At 47.4% G+C, this 16,884-nt stretch overlaps 3 protein-coding genes across 5 annotated transcripts in view; 2 read left to right on the forward strand and 1 right to left on the reverse strand.

Annotated features, from left to right (window-relative positions):
* LOC121865898 (organic solute transporter subunit alpha-like) overlaps nucleotides 1–16,884 on the reverse strand; it is a 78,041-nt gene that overhangs the window by 36,981 nt on the left and 24,176 nt on the right. The window lies entirely within an intron of this gene.
* On the forward strand, nucleotides 1,987–10,379 carry LOC121865895 (SET domain-containing protein SmydA-8-like). 2 transcript variants are annotated; one of them, XM_042365452.1, is made up of 5 exons: nucleotides 1,987–2,368; nucleotides 5,141–5,339; nucleotides 5,561–6,708; nucleotides 8,252–8,297; nucleotides 9,587–9,779. In XM_042365452.1, the coding sequence occupies exons 2-5, from the start codon at nucleotides 5,173–5,175 to the stop codon at nucleotides 9,636–9,638; spliced, it is 1,413 nt and encodes a 470-aa protein (XP_042221386.1). In that variant the 5' UTR covers nucleotides 1,987–2,368; nucleotides 5,141–5,172; the 3' UTR covers nucleotides 9,639–9,779. The 2 variants fall into 2 exon arrangements, with proteins under 2 accessions (XP_042221386.1, XP_042221385.1); XM_042365451.1 differs by lacking the exon at nucleotides 8,252–8,297 and having other exon boundaries at nucleotides 1,991–2,368; nucleotides 9,587–10,379.
* The window catches only part of LOC121865897 (SET domain-containing protein SmydA-8-like), a 6,044-nt gene continuing 1,041 nt past the window's right edge, over nucleotides 11,882–16,884 (forward strand). The window contains exons 1-3 of the mRNA XM_042365457.1: nucleotides 11,882–12,171; nucleotides 15,248–15,421; nucleotides 15,572–16,704. Coding sequence (XP_042221391.1) covers nucleotides 15,255–15,421; nucleotides 15,572–16,704 — 1,300 coding nt within the window. The 5' untranslated portion in view covers nucleotides 11,882–12,171; nucleotides 15,248–15,254. The remainder of the gene's footprint in view (nucleotides 12,172–15,247; nucleotides 15,422–15,571; nucleotides 16,705–16,884) is intronic.

Below are 16,884 nucleotides of genomic sequence, written 5' to 3' on the forward strand. Positions count from 1 at the left end.
TTTAATGTATATTCATAGAAGATTAGGTGAGGTTAGGTTACGTTAGGGTTACGTTACGTTAGTTTAGGTTACGTTAGTTTACGTTAGTTTAGGTTAGGTTAGGTTAGGTTAGGTTTAAACACACGCCACAAAACTTCAGAAAGTGCCACATGAACTCCACAAAGTACCAAGACACTACAGAAGGTGCCAAGCTACGAGATAGAGAGTGCCAAGTTATCGAATAAAAGTGCCAAAATATTTCATAACGTGACGCCGGGACTGAATGACGTAGTACATTAGGGGGAAGACATAATACTATTCATTGATGTGATGTGAATGACGTCACTTCCGGCACCACAACCTGAAGGAACTGACGATCCAGAAATAGACAAACGCAAAATAAAACGAGAAAATTGAAAAAACAAATAATATTAAAGAAAAACGAAAAGGTAAAGAAAAAAGAGGGAAAAATGAAGAAAAATAAAAAATAAATAAAAAGAATAATAAATTGAAGAGGTAGAGAGAGAGAGAGAGAGAGAGAGAGAGAGAGAGAGAGAGAGAGAGCCAAACCAACACTGTCCACAAATGTTCATAACTAACACATACATTTATCACACTTGGCAGGATCACCTTCGGGGCCAGTTGCTAATGCTCGCCCCACTAACTTAAACCTATTTCCGTATACAAGCATCAAGGTCACTCACTACACAACTACGCAAAACAATGACTCATTTTTGCTATATAATTAAGACGATAGTAACAGTGACTCAAAGAAAACGGGGTGTAAAGGAAACAGGAATTAAGAGTGTATTTTCTTCTGTTATAATGCTGTATGATTTTGAACACTGATATAAAAAGAGCAGTATATATGTTTTATATCGCTATATTCCTGTATGTTAATATGGAAGTAAAGCAATGGTGATTTTCGACTAACTTTAATATTTTTGGGTGACTTCTATATAATTTGTACACCATTATGTTCCTATATGGATTCAACACTGAAATTAAAGAATAATATAAATTTTTTATAATTATTTTCCTATAAGTTGACAATGAGTAATATTTAAGAATAGAAAAAAAAATACACAATCCTTATCTTACCGAAATATGTAACTTTTGTTTCGTGTCATCATGAATCTGGTCTTTTAAACATTGAAATTTTATTGGAAACCTAAACATCAACTTAAAATTCTGCGACGTCATAGAATTACATTACTAGAAATATATAATTATTTGAAGGAAAGAAACTATGTTTTATTTGCAACACGAAAGAATTGTTTATAAAAATTTGTCTGCCAATACAACGGTTTTATGAGTTGTGTTATAGCTCATCTGCTCTCCCTAACACATCACACGCCCGCCAGCACTGAGAACAGCCAACGTTGACCGGTTAAAGATATCGTACTGATGGTGACAAATAAAACGTAGAAAAACTATGAAGAAAAATCATCAGTATTAGGAAAATATATATATTTTTTAATTAAATACGGTAGTTCAAGTCTTTTAACCAAAACTGAGTAGAAGTAGTGTAGTTATTAGGTTTGAGTCTATGCAGTGGCATCACTAGCTCTGAGTATCATAGACTAGCGCGCCACACTCCCTGAATATAATTAGTAGCGTCCCTAGCCTTCAACCTCTTCTGTACACTGGCCTACTTTACTAAAGGCCGAGTGGGTGAGGATGTGGGTACAAAGAGATCAAGTTCTGTCTTGGAGATGTTATGAGTACACGTGATGAATAACAGTAGGAGATCGAACACGCGTTGCATTGTAATTCTATACAAGCCGGGTGGTGCACAAGTCATAAGGTGTAGTGGCTGTGTACTCAAGGTCTCTAGTGTACTGTATAAAGAGTCCTCTGGTGTGTACTCTGCTGTGTAGGCAAGACCAAATCGGTTGTGTTTACGCAAGGCCGAAACGAGAGAGAGAGAGAGAGAGAGAGAGAGAGAGAGGAGGAGGTAAAGCATCAAAACCTCCCGGACCAACAGCTGTCACGCCCCGCTCAGGCCACCACTACCATCACTCACGTCAAAACAACTAAACGCCCCTTCCTGCTCTCACATCCTCGACTTCAACCTTCCTAAAACCAACATTTGTATCCGCTAAAGCTTAAGTTTCCCTTCTAGACTAAAGAAATAGAGAATAACCATTTCCATCTTTCATGCCTAAAGGATATTAAATAGATTCATGGTAGCCTAAAAGCGTTATATATATGAAGGGGTGAAGGGGAACGCGATGGTCAGTCAGTCTCAGGCAAGCGAACGTTGTGGGTCACGTCTTATAACCTCTCTCCTCTATTTACATCTCCCTACGTTAATTAACTACTACACCAGCTGTCTGTAGGTTCAACACACATTGCCTGGCACCTCCATCATTCTTGGGAGATTAAGGTAAGAGTAAAGAGATTATTGTATATATATTTTCACTTTTTTTAACATATGGGAAGTGAGTACAACCCCGAGCGTGCCAAGTTCTCAGGCGCTGAAACTGATTCATATTTCCGTGTTTTTCATAATTTTTCTTTTTCATATTTTCCCTCAGTGTTTATACTTTCCCTATTCTTTCCCTGTGTTAGAGGAGTTGATGGATTATAGTTATTAAGACTGGCCTATATAATTATACGATGTCCGGGGGTAAAGGGACAGTGTGAGGGAGTGGAGGGGCAGTGTGGAGGGTGAAGGGGGCAGTATGAGGGAGTGGAGGGGCAGTGTGGAGGGTGAAGGGGTAGTGTGGAGGGTGAAGGGGCAGGTGTGGAGGTGTAGGGGCAGGTGAGGTGGAGGGGCAGTGTGGAGGTGAGGGGCAGTTTGAGGGTGGAGGGGCAGGGGTGAAGGTGAGGGTGAAGGGGCAGTGTGGAGGTGAGGGGCAGTGTGAGGGAGTGGAGGGGGCAGGGGCAGGGGGTGAGTGGAGGGTGGGCGGTGGAGGTGTAGGCAGGTGAGGGAGGGGGGCAGTGTGGAAGGGAAGGGGCAGTGTGGAGGGTGAGGGGCAGTGTGAGGGGAGTGGAGGGGGCAGTGTGGAGGAAGGGGCAGTGTGGAGGGGTGTAGGGGCAGTGTGAGGGGAGTGGGGAGGGGCAGTGTGGAGGGTGAAGGGGGGCGGTGGGGGGGTGTAGGGGCAGTGTGTGAGGGGTGGAGGGGGCAGTGTGGAGGTGTAGGGGCAGTGTGAGGGAGTGGAGGGCAGTGGAGGGTGTAGGGGCAGTGTGGGGGTGGAGGGCAGTGTGGAGGTGAGGGGCAGTGTGGAGGGGAAAGTGTAAGGGGTAAAGGGGCAGGTGTGAGGTAAAGGGGCAGTGGAGGGAGGCAGGGAGGGGTAAGGGGCAGTGTGTGGGGGTAAAGGGGCAGTGTGAGGGAGTGGAGGGGCAGTGTGGGAGGGAAGTGGGGGTGAGGGGCAGTGTGAGGGGTAAAGGGGCAGTGTGAGGGGTGGAGGGCAGTGTGGAGGGTGTAGGGGAAGTGTGAGGGGTAAAGGGGCAGTGTGAGGGAGTGGAGGGGCAGTGTGGAGGGTGTAGGGGAAAGTGTGAGGGGTAAAGGGGCAGTGTGAGGGGGCAGTGTGAGGGAAGGAAGTGAAGAAGTGAGGCTGAGAATACAAGATAAGGGAAATATTATAGAAATATCATCATTGTGGGTTTGGAATCTCAAAAGGTTCGTAGGGTCGATATTTCCCCTAATTTAGCGAGATGAGTTCCCCAGCTGTTACCAACACTTCTTTCCTCCCTGACCAGATATCCCTCCTCCTAGAGACAGGCCTGGCGCTAGGGACCTGCCACGCTTTGTTATAAACAGATGAATTGTACCAGGAATTTCCCCCCACACACTCATCATTCTGTCACTTCATGTAACTTGCTGACAAAACCCATGACCCTTCAGGCTTTTACGCCCTTAATGCATGAGTCATGAAGGCAAGCATGAACTACGCATGCTTCCCAGATGGGCGCTGTAAACGCTTTTGCGCTTCACCTTGCACAAGATGTAAGGGGGTGCCCAATAAACTAGCCCCCTCGCGCAGCAAAATTCTGAGAACACACATGGTTTTCATAGGAAAAATATGATGAACAAAATGGTAAGGAAAGTTCACCGATTTTGTTATAGTTTGGCGTGTTCTCTTATCAGAAAACGAGACCATAACTACAGAAAAAAAAAACCCGAGCGTAAGAACCACAGAAAACGGGATTAAATATGACAACAACAGGTGTGTGGAGGAGGGGCACTGTTGTCAAGCACGGGGTGAAGCAAGCACATTCTCGCCCACAACTTCCTTAAATAAATAGTTTACGTCTCACAACTCATATGCAGATTAGGCACCCTAGCTTATATCACCTTAAGATTGACCACCCTAACTCTAACCTAACCTAACTCTAGCCTAGCCTAACCTAACCTAACCTAACCTAACCTAACCTAGCTTATATCACCGTAACATTGACCACCCTAACTCTAACCTAACCTAACCTAACCTAACCTAACCTAACCTAACCTAACCTAGCTTATATCACCTTAACATTGACCACCCTAACTCTAACCTAACCTAACCTAACCTAACCTAACTTATATCACCTTAACATTGACCACCCTAACTCTAACCTAACCTAACTCCCCAGATTGGATTAAGGTGTTTAATCATCCCAGTTAAAATAATCTGGGGTGCCTAATCTTCAGATGTTCCGTAAGACAAGTACACGAGGAAGCTGATTTGAAGAGTCACTGGTTATGTATGTTGAACCAGGACGTATGGGAGGAGGTCTTGATTGGTTGTGGCTGTCGAGGTCCAGGTGGTGATAGAGAAGCTATTACCACCAAGACTGGCTGTTAAGAGGCCACATACTAAATGGATCACAGGTCAAGGTGATTAGTTTTTACCCGTAGACTTAGTCAAAAACACTGGGTGGAGGTTCGCTGTCTGTCATTTGCTTTGATATCAGGAAAAACAGACCGTTGAGGAGGGGTTTCTACGACACCTGAGGTCATCTTGGTTCACTTATGAGAGGATTAACTCGGTAACAGGCAGTGTGGCTTTACGGGTGTAAGGTCCACTGGGCTCCTACTTCTGACATTTCTGGTTGTATGGACACAGGCATCACCATTATTGTTCTTTAAGTGTTATTATTGGCTTACTGTTATGGTGAAAATGTTACGACGCTAAGACAATCACGACATAAACTTTCTTTCCATTACTTCTAGGTTGGGAACACTCTTTCTCCCTCTCCCACAATATGGTACTGAAGAAGGCGTGTGAGGTGTGTGGGGGTGAGGCAACAGTGTCCTGCAGTGTCTGCTACGGGAGTCACTACTGCAGTAGCGAACACCTCCGCCACCACTGGGAGGATCACAGACGCTGCTGTCACCCCGTCATCGAGCAGACCGACCCAGCGGCTGGCAGGTGTGTTGGTGAGGGAGAGTTTGTGCCATTAACGGGCGTTACTGGAGGTAAAATGAGGGCGGACTTTTGTCTGGCGTAGTCTCCATAAGCGTGTCACTGCAGGGTGGGGAGGTGTACGAGGAACTGTTGGTTGCTCATGCTGGGTTTGCGTGTACGAGTCATCGTTGCAAGCCTCTCAAGATGTTTTGCCTCAATTTTCACTTTTCTTCGTTTTCCTGCAGGTTCCTGGCGACCTCGCGGGATGTGCAGGCTGGTGAGCTGCTGCTGAAAGAATCGCCCATAGCTGTGGGTCCCCGCGCCACCTCCCCCCTCGTCTGCCTCGGGTGTCATGAACTGATCCCCGGCACAGAGTTTCCCCGCTGTCCCTCGTGCTGGTGGCCGTTATGTTCCTCCGACTGCGTCACCAGCAGCCTCCACCAGGCAGAGTGCCCCATACTGGCCGTCGACACCAAGAGGGTGGGCCAGCCAATAGCCGCCGGCAGCACACCCCGGTATGATATTATTCTTGTGCTCCGTTGTCTCCTCCTACGGCGCAAAGACCCCCCAGCGTGGGGCCGCCTCCTGGACATGGCCAGCCACGCTCAGCGACGCCTGCAGAACAAGGACCAGCACCACATGGCTACAGTTCGATACATCAAAGAAATACTCAAAGTAGATTACAGTGTGGAGGAGATCAATCATGCCCGCGGCGCCATCATCACTAACTGCTTTGAGTGGCGGAGTTCTTCAGGAGTGAGCCTCCGTGGCGTCTATCCACAGCTGGCCCGCATGAACCACTCCTGCCGCCCCACCGTCACCATGAATTGTGACTGTGAGGGAACAATGTCTGTGCTGGCAGCAGCAGATATGCAGCGTGGCGACCAGCTCTTTAACACCTACACGGGCACGACGCAGCCTCTGTGGGAGAGACGAGCCTACACCAGTGAGGTCCACTTCTTCACCTGTGACTGTGTTCGCTGCAGCGATCCCACAGAGCTTGGTCTTCACTACTCCTCCCCCAGGTGCGAGAAGTGTATGCAGCAGTACCTGGAGGCGACGACGTGGCTGGGGGAGATGAAGTGGGAGTGTCCCGTGTGTGGGGAGAGAAAGCCGGAACTTGACATTCGTCAGGAGGTGGAACAGTGGCTCGGCCGCTTTGAGAGTGATGACACCTTCCTCCATGCCACCCCATACGCTGTCAAGAGTATCCTAGACAAAGTGGAAGAAGCTTTCCACTCTCAGCACCACGTGTGGGTCCTGGCGGCGCATGTGGCCATCAGGACGCTGCAGAAGAATACCTCCAGGGCGGGCCTCATCCTCAAACGGAACCTATGGAGGAAACTCTTGCACATTTACGACACGCTGGAGCCAGGACTAACCAAACGACGAGGTGCTGTCCACACACTGGTCCCACTACTTACCCTGTCCCCTACACCTCGCCCTCATACTCACTACACTGGCTTATTCACACACCCTTGTACACAAAACACTGCAAGCATCACAACCCTGGGGCTGGCGTCAAAGGTTACGTGTTAATAAGGTCACTCGTCCCCCTCCATCCCCCTGGAGATCTTTATCCTCTGACGCGGCTTACAAGGGCTGTCAAATGACCGTCATATCTTGTCTCAGTAAAATGATAGTAAATCATTGTCATAAAACATTAAGAATTACCATTCAAAGTTTAATATTCTTTACAGCTTGGCTCTCTCTCTCCTTCATATGTGTCTCCCCATACGTCGCTACCCTCCCACATTCCAGATTCTGTAGATACCCTCTCACACCCCAGCTGGCTACCCTCCCACATTCCAGATTCTGTAGATACCCTCTCACACCCCAGCTGGCTACCCTCCCACATTCCAGATTCTGTAGATACCCTCTCACACCCCAGCTGGCTACCCTCCCACATTCCAGATTCTGTAGATACCCTCTCACACCCCACACCCCAGATTCTGTAGATACCCTTTCACACCAGCTGGCTACCCTCCCACATTCCAGATTCTAGATACCCTCTCACACCTAGCTGGCTACTCCTCCCACATTCTCACACCCCAGCTGGCTCCACATTCCTCCCACATTCCAGATTCTGTAGATATTCCCTCCCACTCCAGATTCACACACCCAGCTGGCTAGCTGGCTACCTCCCACATTCCAGATTCTGTAGATGCCCTGCACACCCCAGCTGGCTACCCTCCCACATTCCAGATTCTGTAGATACCCTCTCACACCCTAGCTGGCTACCTCCCACATTCCAGATTCTGTGATATTCTCACACCCTTAGTGGCTACCTCTCCCACATTCCAGATTCTGTAGCTCACACCCTCACCCCCCCCAGACTTCTGGCTGGCTACCCTCCCACATTCCAGATTCTGTAGATACCCTCTCACACCCTAGCTGGCTACCCTCCCACATTCCAGATTCTGTAGATGCCCTTTCACACCCCAGCTGGCTACCCTCCCACATTCCAGATTCTGAACCTCTCACACCCCAGCTGGCTACCCTCCCACATTCAGATTCAGACCCTCTCACACCCTAGCTGGCTACCCTCCCATTCCAGATTTCACACCCAGCTGGCTACCTCCCACATTCAGATTCTGTAGATTCACACCCCAGCTGGCTGCCCTCCCACATTCCAGATTCTGTAGATACCTCTCACACCCCAGCTGGCTACCCTCCCACATTCCAGATTCTGTAGATACCCTCTCACACCCCAGCTGGCTACCCTCCCACATTCCAGATTCTGTAGATACCCTCTCACACCCCAGCTGGCTACCCTCCCACATTCCAGATTCTGTAGATACCCTCTCACACCCTAGCTGGCTACCCTCCCACATTCCAGATTCTGTAGATACCCTCTCACACCCTAGCTGGCTACCCTCCTTCCTCCAGTATAATCTTCAGGGTCCCTAACAAGGTCTTCCACGCGTCTCTTACAGCTCCGAGAAGCGTGACAGCTGCTGACGGAGAGCTGACGAAGGTGCCGTAAGTATTACTGTAATAGTGTTATAAAAGGTCGAGATGGTTATTACCCGTGCAGACCACAGGGGACATGCAGGAGTCTTCTTACTAATGTAATTTATCTTGATCATGTCCGTCATTCTGTCGACCTGTACACCTGTCTGTTCGTCTGTCTCTCTTGATCTCACTCTCTCTATCCATGACTACAGTATATATACATATATAAGCATATATATAGATTTATATATAAATTAAGTTACATATACCCTGTATATATATGTATACATAAATATATATAACTGTATTCATTAGATATATTAACATAAATAAACCAATAATCACGGTAACTTTTGGCGGTAAATAGACCACAAAGCTCTTACTCATATTAAGATATTTTCTAAGTCAATAACGACCATAATTACTCTATTAAAACACACAGTAATTATGTCATAATATTGGCGAGGGGTCAACGAGATACCTGAACTCGTATTTTCAAAGGTAAGGTTAAGATTTTTACTCTTAAGCGGAAACCTGATAACACATAATGATTCACTTAAATTATGAAACAAACACGACTGTCAGCCAAGCGTAACCTGATGCGTTCACTGAGAGCTCTTTAAAGGGAGAGAATGTGTTACGAACCTTTGAGAATCTGTGAGTTCAGTATTATCTACCCGTGTGTGACCGCAAGCAAGTCCTTACACGTACTACTGTTTGCGTGGTGTGACTTTAGATGATATTGGAGCTGCGTGAGTCCATCGTAAACGACATCATATCTTGTCATTAACGTTTCAGACTTTGATCAGTTACTTATGTTATGAATCGTAAGGCTGGTCTAAGGTGACTCTGCCGGTGTGTTGATGAGAGACAAGATTAGAATATCCTGGAGTTTGAGTCAATGACCTGCCTCTACAAATGTTTTAGGTTTGAATCATATAAGTTAGCATATGACATCCCCAGTCTTACTCAGGACCCATCCCAAACTCTAATCTTAGTCAGGACCTACCCCTAGTTCTAGCCTTAGTCAGGACCCACCCCTAGTTCTAGCCTTAGTCAGGACCTACCCCTAGTTCTAGCCTTAGTCAGGACCCACCCCTAGTTCTAGCCTTAGTCAGGACCTACCCCTAGTTCTAGCCTTAGTCAGGACCCACCCCTAGTTCTAGCCTTAGTCAGGACCTACCCCTAGTTCTAGCCTTAGTCAGGACCTACCCATAGTTCTAGTCTTAGTCAGGATCTGTCCCTAGTTCTAGCCACCAACTGGGCTTGTACTATGCCTGGGTGTGGTTACATAGCTCACACCATGTATGTTACAGGGGTGACGCTGTACCAGCTGGGCGTCGCCGAAGCAGAAGTGGCCAGGGCTGAGAACCAAGATGAGGTCCTTACGGAATACTTCTTCAAACTACAGCTGCAACAGGCACTAAACCACCTACAGGAGGCGATATGTATACTCAGATTAGAGCCTCCGAGGTCCACCGAGATCAAATGGTACCTTATGGCAATGGAGGCAGTCGCAAAAGTGATCCATGACCTTGGGATGGTCCCACCGCCTACTTCAGTCCTCCCTGTGATCGAGCCGAAGGATAACCAGATACAGATGAGGGAATTACAGTTATCATAACTCGCTCCCGAAGTTGCACCTCGAGGACGGACACGATCCCTCACAAGTTGAATCAGGGTGTTGATGGCGTACGAGTAGCGCCGAGCAATTTATGGTTTAGTATTCCTCAATTGTTTATTTTTTCCAATACTAATACAGAATAGTTTATGACGTAGCGTTATTAAGAAAGAGAAAAATTTAGCTCTTCTACAAGTGTTTGATATAATTTCACAATCTACTGAAGTTATCCCCTCATTAACCAAGTTTACGTTTTCTTTGATACACATTTATGAGTCATATTAGTTTTCTATGGTGTCTTACGACAACCTCAAGAGTAGTTTACAGTTATTTCCTCAGGTGAACTATACTCCACCTGTAAGCCTGAAGACAACATTAAAGTTTCGTTACTTCTATTCCTCTTCAAAACCTGAATCATACAACCTGAATCAATGAAGACACCTGTTGAGTTAGTTACCTTATGACATTCATTAAAAACCTGTTCAGAATTTCCTTTCAAATACTTTACTTTATCCTCTTCGTCACTGACCGACCGGGTCGCTAGCTATTATATCTCAACGCCCAAAGTTATCACGAGTACACACATTATAATCAATTATTAATATATAGTAAAAGTTATCAAAATAAACAGGTAGTTTATTTATTTATATTTTTTTTTATGGGGGATTAGCCCACCCGGGCACAGGTCACTGATCCACACCGGGGCCTTGGGGGATTATTATTATTATTATTATAATAATAATAATAATAATAATAATAATAATAATAATAATAATAATAATAATAAATAATTAATAATAAATAATTAATAATAATAATTAATAATAATAATAACAAAATACAAAAATGAAAAACAAAACACAGTGAGAAACAATATACAGTATGTATGTTGTGTTGTCAATAGTAAGAGAAACAATTGAGACCCAGCAACTGTGTGTAAATGAGGCAGAAAGTCAGATCATCAACCTGGGACTTGGTCACATATGGCAGCAGGGTCCACCATTAGACAACACATTATGCTTCCAATATCTTCCCAGGCGGTAGTACCTCCCTGTTTGGTACCTACCGACTGCCTATTATGTTATGCAATACAGTGAAAAGACCATCTCGCCCAACTCTGGAATTGAAAAATGGGACTGGAGGTGAAAGTAGATAACCTATAATGGTGTAATGTGTTTGTCCGGCATGATGGAAGGCAGGAGCTGATAGATAGACCATGAGAGAAAATTACTACTGTTAGAGAGAAAAAAAATATATATTTTTTAAATGGCCTCACAAATATCCCATGGCCATGGCCTCACGCCCCCTCCCCATGGCCTCACGCCTCCCCCATGGCCTCACCTCCCCATGGGCCCCCTCACGCCCCCCTCCCCTCCCCATGGCTCACGCCCTCCCCCCTCACGCCCCCCTCCCACCTCCCCCATGGCCTCACGCCCCCCGCCCTCCCCCCCCATGGCCTCACGCCCCCCTCCCCCATGGCCTCACGCCACCCCCTCCCCCCCTCACCTATAATAATCGTTCATGGAAGAATAATTATTAAAAAAGGAAATTTATCGCAGTCTAGCTATAAATTCTTGTTTGCCGATGTGAGAGTGGGATTCCATTTTCTCTTTCTACAAACGTTTTTCTTTTTCGGGGGTCTTAATACTTCCTGTGTTTGAGAATAGAATCACTAAATTTCTTGTTATAATGAGATATAAATAAAGTAGAATTGTCCGTGTCATTCACCAGTTAGGTAAGATAACTCCTCGTGTCATCAACAGGGTGCAACCAAAGTCAAAACATTTAATAATAGAAATTTCTAGATGATTCCGGCAGTCTTGATAACACTGGCACCCGGCACACGTGTTCTCAGGGCTGGTATGGGAGGGGAGGAGGGTGAGATAGAGAGAGAAGAGATAAAGAAGAGAGACAGAGAAAGCCAGATAAAAGGGAGGTTAAAAATCATATATGTTTTAATTAATATTGTTGTCAGGTATAAGGCGTATCAGATATAAGGTGTATCAGGTATAATTATCAGAATAAAATCAAGTTTGTTATTTTAGTGATAGGTGGCGGCGTGTGGCAACTTTCCCGGGTTATATTTTTGGTGGTGCCGCGGCGTGAGGCTGACAGAGTGAACAGCTTACAGTATAGTCTCCCTCACCCTCCTTCATTATACCAGTGCTTGTTAATACACCCAGGTCGTGTCGTTGTATCCAGGGTACACCACTACACCTTAAGGACCTCAGTACTACGGCCAGGAAATACTACTATAAAGGCATACCGAGACTCGTGCCGGTAAGTAAACACAGACCAGCCTTAAGCACGGTGTAAACCTCAGATATTCGTCCTTTATTTGTCATTATAAGTGAGAGTATTGTAAGCGTCTTGGTAGTGTGTGTGATAAGGAACTGTGGGAATGAGAGCAGAGACGCGATCTTCACCAGTAATATGTTCTAAACTACCACCTCGGGGATCCTGAATGTTGCCTCTTAAGCTTGGACGAAGGTGTCGGGTCTGGAGCTTCACCCACTTGCAGGACAACAATTGAGACTTAATCAGATGGTCTAGACTCTAGTGGCTTACTAATGCAAATATTCCCAGCTATGTAACGACCCAGGGCGTCACAGTACACGTTGATATGTTGTCCAGCCTCAGAGGGCGTTGTGGACGTGTGCTACATAACTAAAAGTGACTTCTGGTTTGGACTGGTTCAACAAGCGTGAGGTGTTCTGTGTTGCAATCGGCGTCTCCATAATTGTCTCCACTACACCACTCATGGAATATTTAGCTCTCAGTTGGTTTTCATAACTCAGGATCCTAAATACGGTTATCAGCTTCGTTGCATTTCTCTAAACACACTCAGGGGCGTGACTGTCGTTCATACTGCACGTGTATATTCCTAAGTGTGGCTCAACCAGGACCTTATTCAGCGTTCAGAAGTTAACACTGTCTGTCTGAGTGAATGATAGTCGCATCGGTCTCATCATGTGGGTTATATGATCACAAGACAGTTTGCTCTCTCAAGCTACTTACCTCATCATCTTTCTTCTCTTATTTTTCCACTCAATTTCTGCATTTGTATTTCTAATGTAAAAATTTATGTGGTTTCTTCAGTGCTGCTAACAGTCACCAACTCACACGTGTCTAGGTAAAGAGCGAGGAATGATAGGTTTAACTTTTTGTAGTTGCTTGTCTCTGTACACTTGGTACCGTCGGCTCACATCTACCCACAGGACGACTCACAACCAAGTTAATGACAAGGAACTGTAGAGGATAAACAGGAGAAGGCCAAACATTGGATGACACTTGGTATTGTATTTCATTTATCTTTATTTCATCGTCTGTATCGTCTATCACGAGGAGATTCAACAGTCATGCTGGTGTGATGTAGGGCTCGCAGGTGTGTGATGTAGGGCTCGCAGGTGTGTGATGTAGGGCTCGTAGGTGTGTGATGTAGGGCTCGCAGGTGTGTGATGTAGGGCTCGTAGGTGTGTGATGTAGGGCTCGCAGGTGTGTGATGGGCTCGCAGGTGTGTGATGTAGGGCTCGCAGGTGTGTGATGTAGGGCTCGCAGGTGTGTGATGTAGGGCTCGCAGGTGTGTGATGTAGGGCTCGCAGGTGTGTGATGTAGGGCTCGCAGGTGTGTGATGTAGGGCTCGCAGGTGTGTGATGTAGGGCTGCCTGTAGGTGTGTGATGTAGGTGCTCACCAGGTGTGTGATGTAGGCTCAGGTGTGTGTGGGTATGTAGGCTCGCAGGTGTGTGATGTAGGGCTCACAGGTGTGTGATGTAGGGCTGTAGTTGTGTGATGTAGGCTCGTAGGTGTGTGGATGTAAGGCCTGCAGGTGTGTGATGTAGGATGGGCTGTGTGTGATGTAGGGCTCGTAGGTGTGTGATGTAGGACTCAGGTGTGGGGATGTAGGCTGCAGGTGTGTGATGTAGGGCCTGCAGGTGTGTGATGTAGGCTCAAGGTGTGTGATGTAGGGCTCGCAGGTGTGATGTAGGGCTCGCAGGTGTGTGATGTAGGGCCTGCAGGTGTGTGATGTAGGGCTGTAGGGTGTGATGTAAGGCTCGTAGGTGTGTGATGTAAGGCTCTGCAGGTGTGTGATGTAAGGCTCGGGTGTAGGTGTAGATGTAGGGCCTGCAGGTGTGTGATGTAAGGCCTGCAGGTGTGTGATGTAGGGCTGCAGGTGTGTGATGTAAGGCTGCAGGTGTGTGATGTAGCCTGGGGTGTGTGATGTAGGTGTGTGATGTAAGACTCGTAGGTGTGTGATGGTGGGCCTGTAGGTGTGTGATGTAAGGCCAGTGTGATGTAAGGCCTGGGTGTGTGATGTAAGGCCTGCAGGTGTGTGATGTAGGGCCCATGAGGTGTGTGATGTAGGGCTCAGAGGTGTGTGATGTAGTGGCCATGGGTGTGTGATGTAGGGCCACAGGTGTGTGATGTAGGGCCATGGGTGTGTGATGTAGGGCCTGGGTGTGTGATGTAGGGCAGGGCTCGCAGGTGTGGTGATGTAGGGCCTGGTGTGTGATGTAGGGCCTGCAGGTGTAGTGATGGGCTGCAAGTGTGTGTGATGTAGGGCTCGCAGGCAGTGATGTGTGGGGCAGGTGTGTGATGTGGGGCTGCAGGTGTGTGATGTAGGACCTAGGTGTGTGATGTAGGGCTCTGCAGGTGTGTGATGTAGGGCTCTGCAGGTGTGTGATGTAGGGCCTGCAGGTGTGTGATGTGTGGCCGGTGTGTGATGGGGCAGTGTGTGATGTAGGCTTAAGTGTCTTACCGGCATTTATCGTTGTAGGAGTTCCACCCCATCACCGGTAAGTGTGATCACCTCTTATTTCAGGTTTCTGTTTATGAGTTGTTAAATTTCACGTTTTCATGGTTGTGTCATCGGTGTTCAGGTTGTGGTATATAGAGACATTCAACTCTTCTCCTTCATCAACTTCACAAATGAACAAAGAATCAAAATCTTTTCAACAGTCAACACCATCACCATCCCTGTACCACCCATCTCGTGTACCTGTTGTGCCTATAAGTGTGTATTATAACCACTTGGATGTCTCAACTGTATTATTTACGTGGGATACGGAAATTACAATCCAGCCAGTTGGTTAGGTTAGTAAAAGCTCTCAGGTGACTAAATTTACCACCAATCAGCGTCCAGGTGTCACATATAAACATAAAACAAGAATAAGGACCTTGTAAATGAAAAGTGAATAATGTATGATCATTAGACATTCTAACAATTCTTTGGTGAAGGAGTTAATGTATAGTAAACATAGAGAGCTCGGCCTCCCCAAGTATCTTGACTGTATGATGATGGTGGGTCGTGGGTGTTGTCTTATAACAAAACACCTATAACTGCATATGTATCCGCAGGCAAGTGATGGCGGGAAGCAGGACGTGCGGTCAATGCGGGGCCGAGGCCAGCCTGCGGTGCGGAGGTTGCAGCAACGTACACTACTGCAGCAGGGAGCACCAGCGGCAACACTGGCCTAAGCACAAGGACGAGTGTTGGCCAGTCGCTCAAGCTAAGGACCCACAGTCTGGCAGGTAGGTGGGTTATGGTGGGTCAGTAAGTTAAAGTGGGTAGTGGTGGGTTAAACTAAATCTATTTATTCTCTTAAAATATGAAAATTCGAGTTACCATTTTTGACCCTGTCAGTGTTGTCATACTAGTGAAGTATACATTCTGGTCACCAGGTACTTGGTGGCGACACGTGACCTGAAGGAAGGTCAACTGGTGATGCGGGAGAAACCACTGATACTTGGCCCCCAGGCGGAGTCATTCCCCGTGTGTCTGGGGTGCCACTCCTTCATCACCACCGACGACCACCCCCGCTGCCCCAGCTGCACTTGGCCACTCTGCTCCCTCTCCTGTGCCGGCACCGCCCTCCACCAGGCTGAGTGCAGCGCCCTGGCCACCGACACCAGGAAAATCGGTCCTCCTACTAGTTTGATCAGGACCCCCCGTTATGACATCATCCTGATGCTGCGATGTTTACTCCTTCGCTCGTCAAACCCGGCAGGCTGGGAGCTGATCAAGGGCATGGACAGCCACGCAGAGCTTCGTGAAAAGGACGAGGAACCTCACCACGTCGCAGCTATCAAGTACTTCACTGAGGTTCTTGATGTTGACTGTGACGTGGACACAGCGCGCCAGGTACACGGTGCCATCATCACTAACGCTATCAACACTTATGGCGCTCAGGGGGAGAGTCTCCGTGGCCTTTACCCGACTCTGTATCTGATGAACCATTCGTGTTTACCAAACGTGACTCTTCGCTCAGATATCGACCGGACACTGTTCGTGCGTACGGCTGTACCTATCAAGAAGGGGGAACCAATACTCTTCAGTTACCTGCCTCCTACTGACCCCGTCTGGCGTCGCCAAGCTGACCTACACAGCATCTACTACTTTAAGTGTGCTTGTGTACGGTGTAAAGACCCGACCGAGCTGGGCACATATTTCTCCAACCCGCGGTGCCACAACTGCTGCGAGGGGTTCCTGGAACCTTATGAGGGTCCTGGAGCTCCGTGGTCCTGCCCGGGCTGTGGAGAAACACGCCCGGAGGCAGACATTGTACAAGAAGCAGAAGATTACGTGAAGGAGTTGGCGGATAAGTGTACGTCATTCACCGAAATATGCAAAGTATTGGACAGGATCACCAACACTTACCACGTTAACCACTTCACGTGGTTGACGGCGGTGCAGTTGGCGATGTCGACGCTGTCAAAGGAACACACGATGCAATCCCTCATGTTGCGACGGGACTTGTGGCGCCGCCTGATCCACCTGTACCAGCGGCTGGAGCCCGGGTCTACCAGGAGACGAGGTGAGGCGTTGTTCTATATCCTGGGCGTAGTCCTCCAACAGTTTTTTGTCTCTCAGTACATCGGCTTCCTCAGCCTTACACGTCAGCCCTCCAAGCCCTTACACGTCAGCCCTCCTAACCCTTACACGTCAGCCCTCCTAGCCCTTACACGTCAGCCCTCCTAACCCTTACACGTCAGCC

The sequence above is a fragment of the Homarus americanus genome, unplaced genomic scaffold, assembly GCF_018991925.1.
Source record: "Homarus americanus isolate GMGI-L3 unplaced genomic scaffold, GMGI_Hamer_2.0 scaffold50745, whole genome shotgun sequence".
Taxonomy (NCBI): Eukaryota; Metazoa; Arthropoda; class Malacostraca; order Decapoda; family Nephropidae; genus Homarus; species Homarus americanus.

Bases quoted from the DNA above. Each gene is read 5' to 3' on its own strand.
- LOC121865895 (XM_042365451.1), top strand. From the start codon at position 5,173: ATGGTACTGAAGAAGGCGTGTGAGGTGTGTGGGGGTGAGGCAACAGTG. The intron at 5,340-5,560 runs GTGTGTTGGTGA...GTTTTCCTGCAG, and splicing joins ACCGACCCAGCGGCTGGCAG to GTTCCTGGCGACCTCGCGGG. The intron at 6,709-9,586 runs GTGCTGTCCACA...TGTATGTTACAG, and splicing joins AGGACTAACCAAACGACGAG to GGGTGACGCTGTACCAGCTG.